This window comes from Somniosus microcephalus, chromosome 11 (genome assembly GCF_052327205.1).
Source record: "Somniosus microcephalus isolate GS21.2 chromosome 11, FLI_Smic_1.0, whole genome shotgun sequence".
Lineage (NCBI taxonomy): Eukaryota > Metazoa > Chordata > Chondrichthyes > Squaliformes > Somniosidae > Somniosus > Somniosus microcephalus.
The window spans coordinates 124,459,929-124,482,028 of record NC_140997.1 but is presented as its reverse complement, the minus strand read 5'-3'; the positions used below and the strand labels follow the sequence as shown (position 1 = coordinate 124,482,028).

The 22,100-nt window shown below is 54.7% G+C and overlaps 2 protein-coding genes across 2 annotated transcripts; both read right to left on the bottom strand.

Annotated features, from left to right (window-relative positions):
* Positions 1 to 1,451: 1,451 nt before the first annotated feature.
* On the bottom strand, positions 1,452 to 3,889 carry LOC147110859 (ferritin heavy chain B-like). The gene is made up of 4 exons (XM_086001219.1): positions 3,769 to 3,889; positions 2,531 to 2,677; positions 2,163 to 2,288; positions 1,452 to 1,784 (listed from the first exon to the last, which is right to left on the bottom strand). The coding sequence occupies exons 1-4, from the start codon at positions 3,868 to 3,870 to the stop codon at positions 1,629 to 1,631; spliced, it is 531 nt and encodes a 176-aa protein (XP_085857345.1). The 5' UTR covers positions 3,871 to 3,889; the 3' UTR covers positions 1,452 to 1,628.
* Positions 3,890 to 7,779: 3,890 nt separating this feature from the next.
* LOC147110858 (ferritin heavy chain A-like) lies at positions 7,780 to 10,612 on the bottom strand. The gene is made up of 4 exons (XM_086001218.1): positions 10,440 to 10,612; positions 8,962 to 9,108; positions 8,455 to 8,580; positions 7,780 to 8,106 (listed from the first exon to the last, which is right to left on the bottom strand). The coding sequence occupies exons 1-4, from the start codon at positions 10,557 to 10,559 to the stop codon at positions 7,954 to 7,956; spliced, it is 546 nt and encodes a 181-aa protein (XP_085857344.1). The 5' UTR covers positions 10,560 to 10,612; the 3' UTR covers positions 7,780 to 7,953.
* Between the last annotated feature and the right edge of the window lie 11,488 nt (positions 10,613 to 22,100).

Genomic DNA, 22,100 nt, shown 5'->3' with positions numbered 1-22,100 from the left:
GGTGACCGAAGATCAGGAGCGTGGGACTGAAGTGCAACCCAAAATTGAGCAGCTCCTTTCACATAATGAATGAAAGGAGGACTGCCACCTCACATTCTGTGTAAACACAGCCCAGTGTACTCTTTTAGTTTGGACCAACAACAAATTTGACTGTAAATTAACAAAAGTTCAACTGAAACATAAATCAAATTAAAATTTGGTTTTCCGGGTTGACGAGGCACTCCAGTCCCCGCGGCGCCCACCGGTCGCGGAAATACTCAAGCGTGCCGGCGGACACCGCGTGCTCCATCTCCAGGGCCACCCGGGCGCGAACATGGCCGCGGAAGAGAGGCAGGCAATCCGGCTGAACGACCCCCCGGACCAATTGATTGCTTTTTTTAGCCAGGCCCACAAGGGTGACCGTAGATCAGGAGCGTGGGACTGAAGTGCAACCAAAAATCAAGGAGCAGCCTCTTCAGGTAATGAAAGAGGGGCTGCAACCTCTCACATTCTATGTAAACGTGAAACACGGACTCCTCCAGGCCGCAAAAAATGCAGGCGGCCTGGGAGTCCGTGAACCTATTTAAAACCATATTGCACGGGACCGCTCCGTGCAACACCCTCCAGGCCAAGTCCCCGATGGAACAAGGGAGGACTCCCGCGTAGAGAGCCCTCCATTGGGGACCTCCGCCACCGCCGGTCAGCAAGACGCCACGCCAAGGCGTGTCCGGATGGCAGACGCAGACGGCAAAGTGGTGTCTGCGCAGGAGCAGCCCGTACAGAAAACTCCTCCGCACGGAATGAAAAGGCACGGAGGGTCTTTCCTCGAGACGGCGCAAGTTGTGAGGAGCCGGTTTCCGAGGGGAGTTTCGGGGCCGGGCGCCGATTAGGAACTCCGTCTGAACGGGGGCAAGCTCGGACGGGATCGCCCCACGTGCTCAAGCCGCCTCGATACACCTAGTGAAGCCGGGGCCCAGTGCCACTTTCACCGACTCAATGGCTTGGACCACGAGCCGGACGTTGGCCCAGGACCGGCGCCGCGCCAGCTCCTCCGGCGCCATCCAGCCCGCTCCTCCGCCATCGAGCAGATCCCTGACTCTGGTCACCTTGCCAGGCACAGCCCTGCGCTCCGCCAGCCACCCGAACCCACGGTCGTGGAGGTGCGGATTCCTGAGCAACGGCTCCCGAAGGAGAGCCGCTGCTCCTGAGGGGGAGGGGGGGGGAGAAAAGAGCTCCGCCTGGAAGCGACGTAGTTCCAAACCCATAGCAGTTCCTGGTAGAAGACAGGCAGCTCCCGCAGGCTGGCACGCATGCCGCCCACTTTCACAAACAGGAGCTGCGTGGCGTAATTGAGGCCGTGCGGCTGGTGGAAGAAATACGTCGCCAACGCACACCATCTCAGAGGACACAGCCCAGCGTAGCTCTTGTCTGAAGACAACCAAATGTTATCAGAAAATAAGCAACCACTCAAATTTACAAGGAGACAAAATCCAGTCCAATGTTGGACAGTTTATTTACAGTTAGTGACAGTTGATATTACAGAGCCCAGGTCTCACAGCTCTTTGTACAAAGTCACACAACCCATCATTCCCTGAAGGACAGGGTCTCCCACACAATTATATAAACACGAGTACTGAACACAATAAGCTTCAGTCACTCTCCCCCAGGGTGTGCTTGTCAAACAAGTACTCTCCCATGCCATTCTCAGGGGCTCCCAGTCTCTTCAAGTTGGTGATGTGATCTCCAAGCTTCTTGATTATCTTAACTTGCTCATCCAAGTAGTGGGTCTCCAGGAAGTCACACAACTGAAAAGAAACAAAGTGAAACTAGTTATGGCCAGTAGCAGATATCAAGGAACATCCAAGCTCCCCCCACTTCCTCTAGAGTTGGGATTTTAATCCTCTTGGACTGGAGGATAGTCAAGTGGTGTAATTGAGATGATGTAAATTTGCTCAAATGATCTAGTAATTCCTGTACAATAGATGCTTAGATCCTGGAACCACTGCGACACACTTATTCTCAATGTCCACATAAGGCCAACTGTCCCATCCTCACCCCAACCCCCTTAAGAACCCAGGAGACACCTCAACACAAAGCGATTGGGCATTTAGATTCTTGAATCGGCTCAAGGACAGCAAGGTTCCACCACCTCCAACATACCCAAAAACCCACCAAGAACTTACATGAGGGTCAGTGCTCCCAGTGGAGAGTTTGTGCAGATCCAGCAGACTCTGGTTGACATTCTTCTCCATCTGCAGAGCTCTCTGCATCACCTCCAGACCATTGCTCCACTCATCCTGCTCTGGTTTCTGAAGGTGAAAGTCACAGTTCACTTACAATGAATTAAACAAAAAAGACACAAGACAGCACAAGGAAAACAGGGGTGAAAAGCAGCCAGAAATCCATGTTACCATGAACCAATGTGTCACAGGAATATAGAATGACAGTATTAAGCCACCAGAACCATGGATTCAAATTGGAACTAATTGCTTTAGAAAGTATTGGAAACAAGGGGAACCCAACAGAAGGCCACTCATTTATTGAATCCAACCTTGACGTCCTCCAAGATGATTCGGCCTCCACGCCGATTCTGGAATTTCATCAGTTTCTCAGCATCCTCGTGTTTCTCATGTGACTGCTCCTTGAGGAACTCTGCAAAGTGACGCAGGGCAACATCATCCCGGTCAAAGTAATAGGACTGTGGAGAGAATTTTAAACAGCTTCATCAGACCTAGATCTTCATATACAATGCAAGATTATATTTACCCCTAGTTAGCTAGTGAGTTCTTAATCTTGCAAAAATAGATAGAACCATAGAAGATAGGAGCAGTAGTAGGCCATTCGGCCCCTTGAGCCTGTTCCAACGTTTAGTGAGATCATGGCTGATCATCCAAACAAGTACCCTGTCCCTGGCTTCTCCCTTGATCCTGAAGATACCATTGGTTAACTAGCAAAATGCAATTCACTTCACTAATCTGAACATGTTGGCCAGCTTCTCCTCCCAAGAACCAGGATGAAACAGTCAACCAACAAATAAAAACTATAAACTACAGTTCAGGATTATATTTCATGACCAGTCAAACTAAACTCTACTGCTGGATAAGTAGTCCCTCCTCTATTTCCTGTCAGTCATTCAGATGAGATGTTAAACAGAGGCCCTGTCTGTCCTCAGGTGGATGTGAAAGATCTCAAGGCACTACTTCAGAGAACAGGGGAGTTCTCTCCAGATTCCCAGGCCAATATTTATCCCTCAACCAAAACAGATGATCTGATGAGTCTCATTGTTTGTGCAAGCTTACTGTGCACAAATTGGCTGCTGCATTTCCCACATAACAGGTGACTTCATTGACTACCTCCCAAAGTGCCTTGTAGCCAAAGAGATCTAGGCACAGTGAACAAGGCTTCAACACCAGAATTCCCAGAACTTCACTTCCAGTTAAAGAGAAAGCTAGTGAGGACCTGCCATCATGTCACTCACTACAGTCACCCCACTGAAACTGAACTTTGTTTCATATCAACAAGCACCAACAGTCACTTGACCAGGTTTGTGCTCTTCTGTTACAAACTCAGGCAGCAGCTGAGCTAGTTCCATATATTAAACCTGCTCAACAGAGTGCAGCTGCTACAAGGAGCAGGCCATCAACACAACAAGCTCACCCTGAAGTACTCACTGCTCAAAGATTGCTTCCCCAGGTAAGGAAGTCAAGAGAAATATAGTTGAAAGCCAGTTCATGGAACTACAGAATGTCCAGCTTTTAAGAATACAGCAACAAGGAATACAAGACTCACCATGGAAAGATAAACATAGGAGGAATAGAGCTCCATGTTGATCTGCTTGTTGACAGCATCCTCACAGTCCTTGTGGTAGTTCTGACGCACTTGGGAGGCCATCTTCACTATTTCCTGTTATACTATTACTGCTCACTAGCACCTAGAAAGTTCAAAAACTAACCCTTTCTAACTCAAGCTCTTGTATTTATACTACTGGGACAGCCTGCATTCAAACAAGGAATGATTGACAATCCCTGAGAGCCAATCAGGAATCTTTCCTGAATCCAGGCACCAATTAACAAAGGAGAGGGTGTGTGGGGGAGGAGGGGGTGAGACCCAGAGCCAATCAGAGCTATGGAAAACCGGCAGGTTTGGGAGATCAGTCTCGGTGATGTCATTGCTTTTGGGTTCCTTGACCTTCTTCAAATCGGAAAGTCTCTCGTTGTTTGATGCTCTCATTTGAATTAAATGACAATTTGCTGCTTTCCAAAAGCTCAAGGTGCTGAGAATCATCCTTCGCTATCGATGAATTTTCCTACAATTGTTCCTTCATCGTCGCTGGGTCAAAATCCTGGAACTCACTGCCTAACAGCATTGTGGGAGTACCTTCACCGCACGGAGTTCAAGAAGGCGGCTCACCCCCACCTTCTCCAGTGCGACTCGCGCCGAGCAATACATTCTGGCCGTTGACAGCGACGCCCACATCCCGTGAATTAATATTCTAAAAATGGAATCAATTGATTGGAAACATCTTTGTGTGTTATGGAACATACACCAGAGTATTATTCATTTCACATTTTCAGATTCTGTAGAACCGGGACCCATGAGGCTTGACTTTCCATTAAATATTTCTCCCCATCACACAATCCCTTCGAATGTAAAGACAGAAATTTCTCTTCCAGAAAAACAGGCATGTTCCCGATGGCGGGGAGTCCAGAACCAGGGGTCACAGTCTAAGGATAAGTGGGAAGCCATTTAGGACTGAGATGAGGAGGAATTTCTTCACCCAGAGAGTGGTGAACCTGTGACATTCTCTGCCACACAGGGCAGTTGAGGAAAATTCATTAAATATATTCAAGAAGGATTTGAATATATTTCTTGAGGCTAAAGGGATCAAGGGATATGGGGAGAAAGCAGGGACAGGGTACTGAATTTGGATGATCAGCCATGATCTCATTAAATGGCTGAACAGGCTCGAGTTGCCGAATGGCCGACTGATGCTCCAATCTTCTATGTTTCTCTGTGTATTTTCTAGCCCGTCACTCGGGGAGCTGCTACCAGGGCTGTGCTTCTTTGTAGTCAGACTGTAGGAAATGTATCGGCACGGAGCGGGGTGAACGTCGACCTCATAGATTTTGTGAGATGCAAACAGTTACCATTAGTGCCGTTCTGACCTCAGTGCGGGGAGTGCTTGCAGCCGAACCGCACCCGAGTTCAACGTGTTAAATTGGTATCGAACCTCGGTTAGACTACACTTGGAGTACTGTGCACGGTTCTGGTCTCCATAGAATCATAGAATAGCGCAGCACAGAAGGAGGCCATTCGGCCCATCGAGTCTGTCCCGGCTCGTTCAAAGAGCAATCCAGTTAGTCCCACTCCCCCGCTCTTTCCCCAGGAACCTGGAATTTTTTCTACTTCAAGTATTTATCCAATTCCCTTTTGAAGGCCACTATTGAATCTGTATCCACCGCCCCATCAGGCAGCGCATTCCCAATCCTAACCACTCCTTGTGTAACAAAGTTTTTCCTCCTGTCGCCTCTGGTTCTTTTGCTAATCATCTTAAATCTGTGTCCTCTGGTTATCGACCCTTCAGCCATTGGAAACAGTTTCTCTTTATTTACTCTATCGAAACCCTTCATGATTTTAAACACCTCTATCAAATCTCCTCTTAGCCTTCTCTGCTCTGAGGAGAATATTACAAAAAGGATATAGAGGCACTGGAGGAGGTGGAAATTTGATTTACAAGGATGATAGCAGAACTGAGAGGTTATATCGGTCAGGAATGACTGAACAGGCTGGGGCTCTTTTCTCTAGAAATAAGAGGGCTGAAGGGTGACCTAACAGAGGTCTTTAAAATGATGAAGGTGTTTTGATAAGGTAGATGGAAAGAAAATGCTTTCACTTGTGGTCTTTTGTGGTTGCACAATTTATCTGCAGCTTAAGAAAATGTCAAGTAAAGTTTATCAACTTAAATTAAAGTAACATCAGCCAGGGATCAGTTGTCCCTCCTTTTGGTTGTACAATTTATCTGCAAATTTAAGGAAAACGTCAAATAAGGCTTATCAACTTAGATTAGAATGATACCGGCCGGGGTGACGATGCACTCCAGTCCCCGCGGCGCCCACCGGTCTCGGAAGGCCTCGAGCGTGCCGGCGGACACCGCGTGCTCCATCTCCAGGGCCACACGGGCGCGAACATAGCCGCGGAACAGAGGCAGGCAATGCTTTCGCTTGTGGGGGAGTCCAGAACTCGGCCATAAATATAAGATAGTCACTAATAAATCTAACAGGGGATTCAGGAGCAACTTCTTCAGTGGTTAGAATGTGGAACTCGTTACCACATGGAGTAGTTGAGGCGAAGAGCAGAGATGCATTTAAGGGGAAGTTTGCTAAAAAAGGAATAGAAGAATATGCCGATCGGATTAGATGAAGAAGGGCAGGAGGAGGCTCGTGTGGAGCATAAACACCGGCACGGAGCAGTCGGGCCGAATGGCCTGTTTCTGTGCTGTAAATTCAATGTAATTCTTAAAACTTGGGCGCCTGTAAAGTTTTTCACATCGAGTGAGCTGAAGACTTTGTTTTGTCTGAAACATGAAGCCGTCAAACTCAGCCCGACTCGTAGAATTGTGGCTCATCGTCGTGTGAAATGTGGGGTCTCCGATACCCCAGAAATGCCTCAGAGATGCAAAGACATCAACTTGGAATGGCTGAAGACGGCAATTTCATTGCAGCCGGTGCAGTTCTCAGCTAAGTTCCTAAATTAACATGTAAACACTGGCGTGTTGCAGCTGCAGCATCATCAACAGTTGAATCCATTCCTGGGGGTGAAGGACACAAATGGAGATGCAGTAGGATTTGGAAAGGATGATTGCTATTTGGTATGAACTGCACAATGGGCCTGAATACCAATCAATACATTTATGGAGGAGCTGCTGGTATTGGGTTTATACATTGATGGAACAGGCAGGGAGGGGGGAAAAGAGTTTCAGGAAAAGTATCTATTTAACTTGGGGGTTGTACTTTGTTCATTTAATGAAATACATTTACTCCTTCCAGAAGGATTATATTTTGTGGGAATACAATTCCACATGGATTCCTCATCCTTCAATACCTTACCCAAGACCATGAGTGTTGGCAGGTTGGTCAACCATGGTGGGGGAGGAGAGGGGTCCCAGAACAAAGCCCAATAGGGTATTCACACTTTCCTAGTAAGATATCTTTGGAATTCTCTACCCCAGAGCACTGTGGATGCTGAATCATTGCCCTTCGTTTGCAACACAAGATTGAAGTATTTGCAAGAAATACCTACAATTGAAAGGAGATCTTTCAACCTGTGTCTGAATATCCAAGTTAAATATAGTCAAATTACAGCAGCAAAAAAAAAATTCATATGACTGTTCCCATTGGCAGAAGGTTCAAGAACCAGAGGCCACCAATTGAAGGTGATTGACAGGAGGCCCAAAGGCAACCTGAGGAAAAACATTTTTATGCAGGGAGTGGTTAGGATCTAGAATGCACTACCCGAGGGTGGTGGAGGCTGATTCAATCGTGGCTTTCAAAAGGGAACTAGAAAATACCAGAAAGAAAAAAATTGCAGGACTACAGGAAGAAAGGGTGGGGGAGTGGGATGAGCTGAAATGCTCCTGCAGAGAGCCGTACGGGCTCAACGGGCCGAATGGCCTCCTGTGCTATAACCATTCTATGACCGAATCCCATGACAACATTGCTGCACAGCCTAGTGTAATACTGGAAATGTCACCAAGTTATGCTAACTGGAACAAAAACTACTAAAATTTACAAAGAGTCAAAATCCAGTCCAATATTGAACAGTTTATTTACAGTTAGTGACATTTCACATTAAGAGCCCAGGTCTCAGCTCTTGTACAAAGTCACAAGCCATCATTCCCTACAGGACAGGAGTCTCGCACACAATTATAAATACAAATACTAAACACAATAGGCTTCATCCCTGCAGTCACTTCAGTCACTCTTCCGCCAGGCTGTGTTTGTCAAACAGGTACTCTCCCATGCCATTCTCAGGGGCTCCCAGTCTCTTCAAGTTGGTGATGTGATCGCCAAGTTTCTTGATCATCTTCACTTGCTCATCCAAGTAGTGGGTCTCCAGGAAGTCACACAACTGGAAAAAGAGGGAAACTAGTTATGTCCAGCAGCAGATTTGAAGGAACATCCTCGCTTTCCCCTGAGTGTTTAATCCTCTTGGACTGCAGGACAGTCTAGTGGTGCAATTGAGATTAATGGAATTACTGCATCATTAGATTAAACTTCCTGCACAATAGGGGCATAGATCCTAGAATCACTGGGACACATTTACTAGTCAATGTCCACAGTAGGCCAAGCTCCCACCAATCAAAAACCTAAGAAGCACCAACACAAAAGCTATTGGGCATGGAGATCTTTTGAATAGGCTCAAGGTTCCACCACCTCCAATTTAACAAATGCCCACATTACAGCATCAAGAACTTACATGAGCGTCAGTCCTCTCAGTGGAGAGTTTGTGCAGATCCAGCAGACTCTGGTTGACATTCTTCTCCAGCTGCAGAGCACTCTGCATCGCCTCCAGACCATTGCTCCACTCATCCTGCGCTGGTTTCTGGAAAGGGAAATACAGACAGTTCACTGTACAATGGATTAAACAAACTAGTATTGAAGGAAATTAGGGGTGCAAATGTCTACTCTTACCATGAATCAATGTGTTAGAAGAAAATAGAACTACTGCATTAAGCCAACACAACTACCGGAGTCAAATAACAGATGTATTTAAGGGGAAGCTAGATATGTACTAGGGAGAGGTGTATAAAAGGATATGCAGATAGGGTTAGATGACACACGGTGGGAACTGGTTCGTGGAGTATAAACTCTGTCATGGACCCACTTGGCCTGTTATAAATTGGAACCAATTGCTTTAGAAAGTATTTGAAACAATCAGTCCGAGGGGATCCAGACAGAAGGTCACTCGTTTATTGAGCCAAACCTTGATGTCCGCCAAGATGATTCGGCCTCCACGCCGATTCTGGAATTTCATCAGTTTCTCCGCGTGCTCCAGTTCCTCGTGTGACTGCTCCTTGAAGAACTCGGCAAAGTGACGCAGGGCAACATCATCCCGGTCAAAGTAATAGGACTATGGAGAGATCAGAAAAGTCGTTGTGTATCTCATAGCAGACCTATCATGGTTATTGTACATAAAGCCAACCTGGATTTCACTTTCTTTCAAAGGGTTCAAGCCTCACTGAACTTGTTGTACATTAGCACAGGCCTACTTACTTCACTAACCTGGTAGAGTGGACAGTCTGACCCCTAGCAATAGGGAAACTGGCCAATGGAAATGGCAAAAAAAAGACACAACATGAGCAAACTCAAGTGCATGAACTGCCTGAAAGGGTGGTGGGAGCAGATTAAATAGTAACTTACAATTATTGGCCCAGAGCTATTGCCAAGGGGCATTAGAAGCAAACCCATTAAAGTCTAGTCACAGTGCACAGTTCATGTAGTACATCAAAGAGGAGACACTGGTCTGAGTCTTACTGGCTACATTCATCCCATGGAACTAAAATTACCACAAGCAGCATTAATTTGGCACCTTCAACACTAATCAAGGCATTTCACAGGAGAACCAGATACCAAGGAATAAAGGTTCATAAGCCTTCAGAATTTGAAGTGCTTGGTCAAGGTCAAGAAGTAGGAAAGCAGAGGAGTTAAGGGAGAGTTCCCCTGAGTAGGGTCAAAGTGGCTGAAGGATTTACCACCATTAAAGCAAAGGGAGTTAGAGAAAAGACAGAAGGGCACAAACTGATACTTAAAACTAGGAGATTAAGAATATTAGGAACAGGAGTAGGCCATTCAGCCACTCAAGCCTGCTCCACCATTCAATTTGATCATGGCTGACCTGTAGCTTTACTCCATCCCCCTCGAGACCCTTACCCAACAAAACCATCTGTCTTGAAAGCTCCAATTGTCCCAGCATCCACAGCTAGGAGGTGGGGGGAGGAGAAAGCAGGTAAAGAAAGTGTTCCAGATTTCCACCACCCTTGTGAAAAAGTACCTCCTGACTTCCCTCCTAAATGGGCTACTTCTAATTTTAAGATTACATCCCCTCATTGCAAAAGCAAAGTAGGGAAAGGCCATGGAGTGATTTAGAAGTGAGGATAACAATTCTGATTTACACACTTTGAATGCAGAGTGTATTCCAAATATAAACTTCAACACCACACTCACAAGAGCCCAGGAAAGAGAGAGTCATTAAGATACTCAGAATATGGTTCAGTTACTGCAAGGACCAGAGAGGCAGTTTTTTAATTAATGCACAAGATGATCAATTGCATTATATTAATTATAGCTTTAAAAATGAATTTACTGTGCATAGATTGAGGGGTGGGCTAGATACAGCACAGAATTTAGTAAAGTCACATTACATAGACTCCACTATGAAGTGGTCAGAAATACAAGACTCACCATGGAGAGATAAACATAGGAGGAATAGAGCTCCATGTTGATCTGCTTGTTGACAGCATCCTCACAGTCCTTGTGGTAGTTCTGACGCACTTGAGAAGCCATCCTAATTATTATTATCATTTATTGCTAAATCTAAACTTTGTTGAAGTAAGAAGCTGGGATTTAACCAACCCCCCAAACTCCTAGTATTTATACTGCTGGATAATCCAGGGCGTGGCCGCCTAGGTGATGAGTGACATTCCTCAATACCCAATCAGAAGTGGCAGCCTCTCAGAGCACCAATCAAGTAAAGGGAGGAGGGGAGATGACGCCCAGAGCCAATCAGAACTTTGAAAGGGGGTCGTCCGGCCGGATTGCCTCCCTCTCTTCCGTGGCCATGTTCGCGCCCGGGTGGCCCTGGAGCTGGAGCACGCGGTGTCCGCCGGCGCGCTCGATCACTTTCGTGACCGGTGGGCGCCGCGGGGACTGGAGTGCATAATTGGGCTGGAGAACCAAATTTTAATTTGATTATTAAGGTTTATTTGGAGTTTTATTGGTTTATTTACAGTTTTATAGTTTATTTACAGTTTTTATTTGTCTAAATTTATGGGTTTACAAAAAGAGGATCAGAACTTTGAAAAATGAGTGTCATTGGCTGACAAGGCAATAAGGACCCCAAGGGAAGGGGACAGTAGCCTAGTGGTAAATTTAGTGAACCAGTAATCCAGAGGCCTGAATCATTCTCTGGCTTGCTCTGAGTGCTGCAGGTTGTCTCTGCCTTCCTCTGAGCTGCAGGTGGAGAGAAGAGCGTGGTGGCCTCCTGACCAGACAGGGAGGAGAAGGAGAAGCACCAGTCCACCAACAGCCAGACCATCTACAACTGAGGTGCCTGGAGGGAGAGGAGGAGAGGAAAGGCCTCCATCTCAGGAGAGGGAGAGAGGGGAGAGGAACACCAGCCAACTTCTACTTGGAAGGAGGGGAGGAGCTGCATCGTTACTTCCAACATCTGTAGGTGGGTGTCTTTTTTGGGCATTCCCCAAAAGACTGTGTATTCTAGGCGGGGGGAGGAAAGAAGACGGGCCGGAAAGCCTGGCCTGGGTCGGCTGGAGCTGCCCAGGTGAAGCCTCTTACTCGCTTACCTGCATCGAGAAGACCTGGTGTGGGGCTGAGCCTGGGCTTTTTCCAGCCTACCCAGGCGAAGACATCTTCTCCCCCTGCCCGAAGATCATCTTCATAGACTTTGTTACCATCGGGGAGTGCACCCCTGCTGACACCCACCCACCAAATACCACCTAGAGTGGTGACCCTGCCTTTGCGGGCCCCCCCCTCCTTCCCACCCACCCCCTCTCTCTCTCTCCTAATCCCTCTCTTTTGTCTCTCTCAAAGGGCACCTCCCTTAAAATCACCAATAGCCACTTTGAGCAGAGAGGAGGAGGCCCCTCTCCCAATCATTCCATCAAGGGGAGAGGCGGGCCATTGGCTTTAAACTCCCTCTGCTCGGTGGCAGACCTTACATTTTTACTGAGGCCACTTAATACCACACGGCCTGTGACTTGGGGTGTGTGTAGCTCCCAAAAAATCACCGCAGTATGGCTTCGACGTCTTCGGCGGTGACGGGGCCAGCGAGAACGTATGCGGCGGTGACGGCCAAAGCCGCGGCTGCTCCCGCTCCTTCCGCTGCCCTGTCACCGTTCCGACTTATTACGAAGAAGCTCGGGGTGAAGAGCTACACTCACCCCAACATGACTATCGAGGAATGTGTGAAGGCGATGGCTGGGGTTGTCGGCCCTTCAGCCATCCTCGCCGCCTCGAGGATGTATGGGAAGGCTGTGTTCTTCCTGGAGTCCGAGCGGGCGGTGGCCCTGGCCATCGCCCAGGGGCTCACCGTGGGCGGGACCATCCTGCCGGTGGACCCTCTTGAGGCCACCGCGCAGAGGGTCGTGTTGTCTAACGTCCCGCCCTTCATCTCCGGTGAGCTCCTCCTCCCCCACTTGCACCAACTTGGGGAGGTGAGGTCGGGGATTACGCCGATCCCGCTCGGATTCCGGGAACCCAGCCTTCGCCATGTCTTCTCCTTCCGGCGCCAGGCCTTTATCCAGCTGGTGCGGGAGGGGGAGACGGACGGGGCTTTCACGGTCCTCCACGGGGGGACCTCGTACCGCGTCTTCTGGACGACGGACGGCGTGCGGTGCCACGCCTGTAGGGAGGTGGGGCACGTGTGCAAAAACTGCCCCGCCTCCAAGGCCGCCAAGTCATCTGCCGTGGCCAAGGCTGGCGCCGCCGCCGCTCCTCTCTCCGGGTCTAGCCGCGCCCCCGCTCGATCCAACGCTACCGGGGCGCGGTCGTCGTCGGAGGTCGATGCCATCCTGGCCTCCGGCGGGGGGGAGGAGGGAGGTCCCGTCCGAAAGAAGGCGCGGGACAAGACGCGAAACCGTGGGGTGGGTCCCCCCGCGGAGGGCGTCCCCCACAACATGGAGCCCCTGACGCCGGAGAGCGTCGCCGCGCTGATCGCGGAGTGCGGAGGGGGGGGGGCCCTCGTGGCCGAGCCTGTGGCCGCGACCGCCGAGGCGGTAATGCCAGAACCCGCGGCCGGGCTCGGGCCCGGGGGACCCAAAGAACTCGCTCCTCCAGAAGGAGCAGGGGAGGCCCCTGAAGAAATGGAGGCCTCCCTTTACCCCTCCGCGCTTAAAAGAAGGCGCGACCCCCTGGATGAGGAGGAGGACCGGGAGGAGGAAGGTCCCTCCGGTCAGGGGGAGTCGTCGCCCGCCGCGGGCGCTGCGCCCCACCCCACCGCTAACACCATTACGGGCGAACGGCAGGGGTCGCCTGTCCCTGAGGAGGCTGAGGCAGAAGCGTCTGCCCAGCTCGTGCCTCCCGGGGATGGGGACGAGACCCTGCCCGTGGGGGGGGTCGCGGAACAACCCGCGGCGGGTATTCATCCAGTACTGGTGGCATTGCCCCTCGACGGGTCGGGCGGCCAGGGGACCGGGTCGGGCGGGTCGTCTGAGGACGAGCCCGCCCAGAGCGACCCGGATTTTTCCCAGGTGCTGCTCGACCTCGTCGAGGTGTGTCAAAAATTCACCCCGTCTGCTGGGTCAGAGGCCGGTGGCGTCGCAGAGGAGGGCCCTCGGTCTGTGTCTCCGGCGCCGGGCGACTTGGAGGAAGCCCGGTTTTTGTATTCTCCGATCTCTCCGGCCTCTCCGGTCGTTCCGGCGCCTGGGGCGGAGGGGGTCTCCGAACCGCCGCCGCCTGCTGGCCCGGCCCCCCTAGAGGAGCCCGGGGGGGAATCCTCCGCTACCGATCCTGGGGGTGGGATCCGGGCGGAGGCGGGGCCGGCTGTCGCGGCCGGGCCGCCCGATGCGCATTGCGTGGTGGACGGTTCGGCCGCCGGTGGCGACCCCCCGGAGGAGGACGGGGACTCGGTGGTGGGGGCGGAGGTGGACTTAGAGTCCGTCGCCGACGAGGCGATGGATGACCTCGCGCCCCTCGCCGGGACCCCCCTCGTTCTCATTCCCATCAGGGAGCTCCGGGAATTTGTGGCCACGAGCCAGGGTCGCCGCAGGACCCAGCAGGCCCTCGACAGATGGTCGGGGCTGGCGCTGCTCATCGGGTCGGCCCGCGTCGCCTACAAGACCATGGGTGCGGACGCGGGCGTGAGCCCGTCCGAGCTGTGTCGGTTCCGGGCATTCCTCACCGGGCTGCTAAGGGAGTGGCGGTCGGCTAGCGGCCGCCCTCCCTTCCCCCGTTAGGTTTAAGTAGGGGTTGGTTGTGCTTCTGAAATGAAGATAACCATAGCCAGCCTCAACGTCAATGGCAGCAGGGAGGCTAGCCGCAGGTTTAATAACTTTTCGGTCCTTCGGGACGGGAAGTATGCGGTGTGCTTCCTGCAAGAAACCCACACCGTTCCGGGAGACGAGGCCACGTGGCTCCTGGAGTGGCAAGGAGGGGTCAACATGAGTCACCTCTCCAATGTTTCCAGTGGGGTGGCTATCTTGTTGGCCCCGCATTTTCAGCCGGAGATCTTGGGGGTCAAGGAGCTCGTGCCGGGCCGCTTGCTCCAGGTCACTGTTCGCCTGGGGGGCGTGCCGTTCCATCTAGTGAATGTGTACGCCCCCGGGGCCGGTGCGCAGCAAGCGCGCTTCTTTGAAGAAGTGTCCACTCTTTTGGGCTCCATCGACGCGGGCGAGTGCGTCGTCCTCGGGGGGGATTTTAATTGTACCCTCGAGGCGAGGGACCGCACGGGTACCCAGCCGAGCCCGGCGTCGGTGGGGAAGTTGAGGGACCTGGTCGGGTCCCTCGACTTGGTGGACGTCTGGCGTAATCTCCATCCCGACTCCAGCGCCTTCACTTTTGTGAGGTCTGGGGGAGGAGCGTCCAGGATCGACCGCCTCTACATTTCCCGGGCGTACGTCTCCTGCGTTCCGACGGCTTCCGTGCGGCCGGTGCCGTGCATGGACCACCACCTGGTGTGGGCGGAGCTCGTGCCGCCGCGCGCCGGGGGCGGTCCGCGTACTGGCACTTTAACAACCTGCTGCTGGAGGACGCGCGGTTCCGGGATTCGTTCGGTCGGTTCTGGGCCGGCTGGAGAAGGAAGCAGGGGGGCTTCCCCTCCTTGAGGCTATGGTGGGATGTGGGCAAGGCTCACATCCGTCTCTTCTGTCAGGAGTACGCGAAGGGGTCGACCAAGAGGCGGGAGGCCAGGGTCGGGCAGTTGGAGAAGGAGGTGCTCGACCTGGAGTCCCGTCTCGGTCAAGTCGCCGAGGACCCGGCCCTGCGGCTGGCGTACGAAGAGAAGAGGGGCGCGCTGAAGGACCTGCAGCTCGTCGGGTCCCGAGGCGCGTACGTGAGGTCGCGGATCCAGTTCCTGCGGGACCTGGACCGCGGCTCCCCCTTCTTCTACTCGCTGGAAAAAAGACGGGGGGTCCGTAAGCAGCTTTTGGAGCTGCTGGCCGACGACGGATCTCCGGTCTCGGATCCGGAGGGAATCCGCGCGGAGACCCGCGCCTATTACGGGGCTCTGTTCTCTCCGGATCCGTCCAGCGAGGACGCGCGCGGAGTTTTGTGGGAGGACCTGCCGAAGGTCGGCCTGGAGGGCGCCGAAAAATTGGACGCTCCTCTGAGTTTGGAGGAGCTGTCCGGCGCCCTCCGCCAGCTCTCTAGGGGGAAGTCCCCGGGGCTGGACGGGCTGACCGTGGAGTTCCACAGGGCGTTCTGGGGCGTCCTGGGGGGCGACTACGTGCGGGTCCTGGGGGAATGTTTGGCGACCGGGGAGATGCCCCTCTCGTGGCGCAGGGCGGTGATCGTCCTGCTGCCTAAGAGGGGTGATCTCCGCCTCCTTAAGAACTGGCGCCCGGTCTCCCTCCTCAGCACGGATTATAAAATCTTTGCCAGGGCCATGTCTGTTCGCCTTGGCACCGTGCTGGCCCGCATGATCCATCCCGACCAGTCCTACACGGTCCCGGGCCGGACCATTCACGATAATATCCATCTGGTCCGGGACCTGGTCCACCATTCCCAGAGGGCTGGCCTGTCGGTCGCCTTCCTTTCCCTGGATCAGGAGAAGGCGTTCGACAGGGTGGATCACGAGTATCTTTTCGGGACTCTGCGCGCTTTCGGGTTCGGGACGCAATTCGTCGCCCGGATCCGACTTCTGTACGCTGCCGCGGAGTGTCTGATTAAAGTTAACGGGTCCTTGACGGCGCCCCTTCGCTTCGGGAGGGGGGTGCGTCAGGGATGCCCCCTGTCCGGCCAGTTATACGCCATTTGCGTGGAGCCTTTCCTGCGCCTCTTGCGGAAGAGGTTGGCGGGATTGGCTCTGCAAGGGCCGGGCGTGGAGGTGGTCCTCTCGGCTTACGCCGATGACGTGCTCCTCGTGGTCACGGATCCCGTTGACTTGCGGAGGATGCGGGAATGCCAGCAGATTTACTCGGACGCATCCTCCGCCAGGATCAACTGGGGGAAATGTTCCGGACTCCTGGTGGGTCAGTGGCAGGTGGACTCTCTGCCGGAGGAGTTCAGGCCCTTCGCCTGGAGTACTACGCACCTCCTCTACTTGGGAGTCTACCTCAGCCCGGCCGAGGACGCCTGGCCGGCGAACTGGCACGAGCTGGAGGCCAAAGTCACCGCTCGCTTAGGACGCTGGACAGGATTGCTCCGAGTGTTGTCCTACAGGGGTCGGGCGTTGGTCATAAACCAACTGGTGGCCGCCATGTTGTGGTACCGGTTGGTTACTCTGACCCCCCCCCCTGCGTTTGTCGCCAGGATACAGAAGAAGCTCGTCGACTTCTTCTGGAACAACAGGATGCACTGGGTCGCTGCCGCGGTTCTGAGTCTCCCGCTTAGGGAGGGCGGTCAGGCGTTGGTGTGCCTCCGCACCCAGATTGCGACTTTCCGTCTTCGGACGCTGCAGAGATACCTGTACGTCGAGGATCCTCCAAGATGGTGTGCGCTGGCGACGTATTTTTTCCGCCAGCTGCACGGCCTCAATTACGACACGCAGCTCCTGTTTTTGGAGGGGAGCGGCAGGCGTGAGAGCCTGCGGGAGCTGCCTGTCTTTTACCAGGAACTACTATGGGTTTGGAATCACGTCGCCTCCAGGCGGAGCTCTCCCCCGTCAGGAGCGGCGGCTGTCCTCCGGGAGCCGCTGTTCAGGAATCCGCACCTCCACGTCCGCGAGTTCGGGTGGCTGGCGGAACGCAGGGCTGTGCCTGCCAGGGTGACTAGAGTCGGGGACCTACTCGATGGCGGAGGAGCGGGCTGGATGGCGCCAGAGGAGCTGGCGAGGCGCATGTCGTGGGACGACGTCCGGCTCGCGGTCAATGCCATCGGGGCGGTGAAAGCGATGCTGCCCCCCGGCGCCACGAGGTGCGTCGAGGCGGCTCGGGCACGTGGGGAGATCCCGTCCGAGCTTACTCCCGTTCGGATGGAATTCCTTATCGGCGCCTTTCCCCGAGACACCCCTCGGAGATCGGCGCCTCACAACTTGAGCCGTCTCGAGGAAATACCCTCCGTGCTTTTTCATTCTGCGCGGAGGGGTTTCCTGTACGGGCTGCTCTTGCACACCTTCCACTTTGCCATCTTCGCCTGCCGTCCGGACACGCCGTGGCGTGCCGTTTTACCTCCGGACGGAGGCGGAGGTCCCCAATGGGGGGCTCTCTATGCGGGAGTCCTCCCTTGTTCTATCGGGGATTTGGCCTGGAGGGTGTTGCACAGAGCAGTCCCGTGCAATAGATTTTTAAGTAGGTTTACGGACTCCCAGACCGCCTGTTTGTTTTGCGGTCTGGAGGAGTCCGTCTTTCACGTTTACACGGGGTGTGAGAGGTTGCAGCCCCTCTTCCATTTTTTGAGGGGGCTGCTCCTCAAATTTTGGTTGCACTTCAGTCCCACGCTCCTGATCTACGGTCACCCCGTGCGGAGGGGAGCGGGCGGGTCGGAGGACCTCCTCGTGGGCCTGCTCCTGGGCCTGGCCAAGAAAGCCATCAATTGGTCCTGGCAGCGGGCGAGCGAGGGGGTCGTCCGACCGGATTGCCTCCCCCTCTTCCGTGGCCATGTTCGCGCCCGGGTGGCCCTAGAGATGGAGCACGCGGTGTCCGCCGGCACGCTCGAGCTCTTTCGTGACCGGTGGGCGCCGCGGGGACTGGAGTGCATTGTTAATCGGGACAACCAAATTTTAATTTGATTGGTGGAGGGTTATTTAAAAGGGTAATTGGGTTGTTGTCACCTTATTTGTGAAATTGTTTCTTTTTTATTTGGGTCCAATGAAAAGAGAGGGGTAACCACTCATAATGAAAAGAGAGGGGAGATGACGCCCAGAGCCAATCAGAACTTTGAAAGGGGGTCGTCCGGCCGGATTGCCTCCCTCTCTTCCGTGGCCATGTTCGCGCCCGGGTGGCCCTGGAGCTGGAGCACGCGGTGTCCGCCGGCGCGCTCGATCACTTTCGTGACCGGTGGGCGCCGCGGGGACTGGAGTGCATAATTGGGCTGGAGAACCAAATTTTAATTTGATTATTAAGGTTTATTTGGAGTTTTATTGGTTTATTTACAGTTTTATAGTTTATTTACAGTTTTTATTTGTCTAAATTTATGGGTTTACAAAAAGAGGATCAGAACTTTGAAAAATGAGTGTCATTGGCTGACAAGGCAATAAGGACCCCAAGGGAAGGGGACAGTAGCCTAGTGGTAAATTTAGTGAACCAGTAATCCAGAGGCCTGAATCATTCTCTGGCTTGCTCTGAGTGCTGCAGGTTGTCTCTGCCTTCCTCTGAGCTGCAGGTGGAGAGAAGAGCGTGGTGGCCTCCTGACCAGACAGGGAGGAGAAGGAGAAGCACCAGTCCACCAACAGCCAGACCATCTACAACTGAGGTGCCTGGAGGGAGAGGAGGAGAGGAAAGGCCTCCATCTCAGGAGAGGGAGAGAGGGGAGAGGAACACCAGCCAACTTCTACTTGGAAGGAGGGGAGGAGCTGCATCGTTACTTCCAACATCTGTAGGTGGGTGTCTTTTTTGGGCATTCCCCAAAAGACTGTGTATTCTAGGCGGGGGGAGGAAAGAAGACGGGCCGGAAAGCCTGGCCTGGGTCGGCTGGAGCTGCCCAGGTGAAGCCTCTTACTCGCTTACCTGCATCGAGAAGACCTGGTGTGGGGCTGAGCCTGGGCTTTTTCCAGCCTACCCAGGCGAAGACATCTTCTCCCCCTGCCCGAAGATCATCTTCATAGACTTTGTTACCATCGGGGAGTGCACCCCTGCTGACACCCACCCACCAAATACCACCTAGAGTGGTGACCCTGCCTTTGCGGGCCCCCCCCTCCTTCCCACCCACCCCCTCTCTCTCTCTCCTAATCCCTCTCTTTTGTCTCTCTCAAAGGGCACCTCCCTTAAAATCACCAATAGCCACTTTGAGCAGAGAGGAGGAGGCCCCTCTCCCAATCATTCCATCAAGGGGAGAGGCGGGCCATTGGCTTTAAACTCCCTCTGCTCGGTGGCAGACCTTACATTTTTACTGAGGCCACTTAATACCACACGGCCTGTGACTTGGGGTGTGTGTAGCTCCCAAAAAATCACCGCAGTATGGCTTCGACGTCTTCGGCGGTGACGGGGCCAGCGAGAACGTATGCGGCGGTGACGGCCAAAGCCGCGGCTGCTCCCGCTCCTTCCGCTGCCCTGTCACCGTTCCGACTTATTACGAAGAAGCTCGGGGTGAAGAGCTACACTCACCCCAACATGACTATCGAGGAATGTGTGAAGGCGATGGCTGGGGTTGTCGGCCCTTCAGCCATCCTCGCCGCCTCGAGGATGTATGGGAAGGCTGTGTTCTTCCTGGAGTCCGAGCGGGCGGTGGCCCTGGCCATCGCCCAGGGGCTCACCGTGGGCGGGACCATCCTGCCGGTGGACCCTCTTGAGGCCACCGCGCAGAGGGTCGTGTTGTCTAACGTCCCGCCCTTCATCTCCGGTGAGCTCCTCCTCCCCCACTTGCACCAACTTGGGGAGGTGAGGTCGGGGATTACGCCGATCCCGCTCGGATTCCGGGAACCCAGCCTTCGCCATGTCTTCTCCTTCCGGCGCCAGGCCTTTATCCAGCTGGCGCGGGAGGGGGAGACGGACGGGGCCTTTTCCGTCCTCCACGAGGGGACCCCGTACCGCGTCTTCTATACGACGGACAGCGTGCGGTGCCACGCCTGCAAGGAGGTGGGGCATATCCGTAAGAACTGCCCCGCCTCCAAGGCCGCCAGATCGTCTGGCGTGGCCGTAGCTGGCGCCGCCGCCGCTCCTCCCCCCGGGTGTAGCCGTGCCCCCCCTCAAACAAATACCACCGGGGTGCGGTCGTCGTCGGAGGTCGATGCCATCCTGGCCTCCGGCAGGGGGGAGGAGGGTTGTCCGGTCGGGAAGAAGACGCGGGGGAAAAGTAAATACCGGAGGGCGGGTCCCCCCGAGGAGGGCGTGCCCCACAATATGGAGCCCCTGACGCCAGAGAGCGTCGCCGTGTTAATCGCGGAGTGCGGCGGCGGGGGGGACCTCGTGCCCGAGCCTGTGGCCGCGACCACCGAGGCGGTAGCGCCAGAACCTGCGGCCGGGCTTGGGCCCGAGGGACCCGAAAAACCCGCTCCACCGGGGGGAGCGGGGGAGGCCTCTGCAGAAATGGAGGTCTCCCTCTACCCCTCCGCACTTAAAAGAAGGCGCGACCCCCTGGATGAGGAGGAGGACCGGGAGGAGGAAGGTCCCTCCGGTCAGGAGGAGTCGTCGCCCGCCGCGGGTACTGCGCCACACCCCACCGCTAATACCATCACGGGCGAACGGCAGGGGTCGCCTGTCCCTAGGGGGGCTGAGGCAGAGGTGTCTGCCCAGCTCGTGCCTCCCGGGGATGGGGACGAGACCCTGCCCGTGGGGGGGGTCGCGGAGCAACCCGCGGCAGAAGTAGATCCTCTTTCAGTACCGTTACCCCTCGACGGGTCGGGCGGCCTGGGGTCCGGGTCGGGCGAGTCCTCAGATAATGAGCTCGCCCAAAGTGACCCGGTCGTCTCCCAGGTGCTGCTCGACCTCGTCGAGGGGTTAAATGAGATTACCCCATCCGCTGGGTCGGAGGCCGGTGGCGCAGAAGAGGAAGGCCCTCTGTCTCGGTCTCCGGTGCCGGGCGACATGGAGGAGTTCGTTTTTACGTACTCTCCGATCTCTCCGGTCGTTCCGGCGCCCGGGGCAGGGGGGGACTCTGAACCGCCGCCGTCTTCTGGCCCGGCGCCCCTAGAGGAGCCCAGGGAGGAATCCTCCGCTACCGATCCTGGGGGTGGGATCCGGGTGCAGGCGGGGCCGGCCGTCGCGGCCGAGCCGCTCGCTGCGCGCCGCGTGGCGGACGGGTCGGCCGCCGGTGGCGACCCCTCGGAGGAAGACGGGGACTCGCTGGTGGGGGCGGAGGAGGAATGCGATTCCATCGCTGATGAGGAGATGGAGGACCTCGCGCCCCTCGCCGGGACCCCCCCTCATTCCCATTGAGGATCTCCGGGACTTTGTGGCCACGTGCCAGGGTCGTCAAAGGACCCGGCTGGCCCTCGATAGATGGTCGGGGCTGGCGCAGCTCGTCGGGTCGGCCCGCGTCGCCTTCAAGACCATGGTCGCGGACGCGGGCGTGGACCCGCTCGAGCTGCGTCAGTTCCGGTCCTTCCTCACTGGGCTGCAAAGGGAGTGGCGGTCGACTAGCGGCCGCCCTCCCTTCCCCCGTTAGTGTTAAGTAGGGGTTGGATTATGCTTCTGAAATGAAGATAACCATAGCCAGCCTCAACATCAACGGCGGCAGGGAAGCTAGCCGCAGATTTAATAACTTTTCGGTCCTTCGGGACGGGAAGTATGCGGTGTGCTTCCTGCAAGAAACCCACACCGTTCCGGGAGACGAGGCCACGTGGCTCCTGGAGTGGCAAGGAGGGGTCAGCATGAGTCACCTCTCCAGTGTTTCCAGTGGGGTGGCTATTTTGCTGGCCCCGCATTTTCAGCCGGAGATCTTGGGGGTCAAGGAGCTCGTGCCGGGCCGCTTGCTCCAGGTCACTGTTCACCTGGGGGGCGTGCCGCTCCATTTAGTGAACGTCTACGCCCCTGGGGCCCGTGCGCAGCAAGCGCGCTTCTTTGAAGAAGTGCCCACTCTTCTGGGCTCCATCGACGCGGGCGAGTGCGTCGTCCGCGGGGGGGATTTTAACTGCAC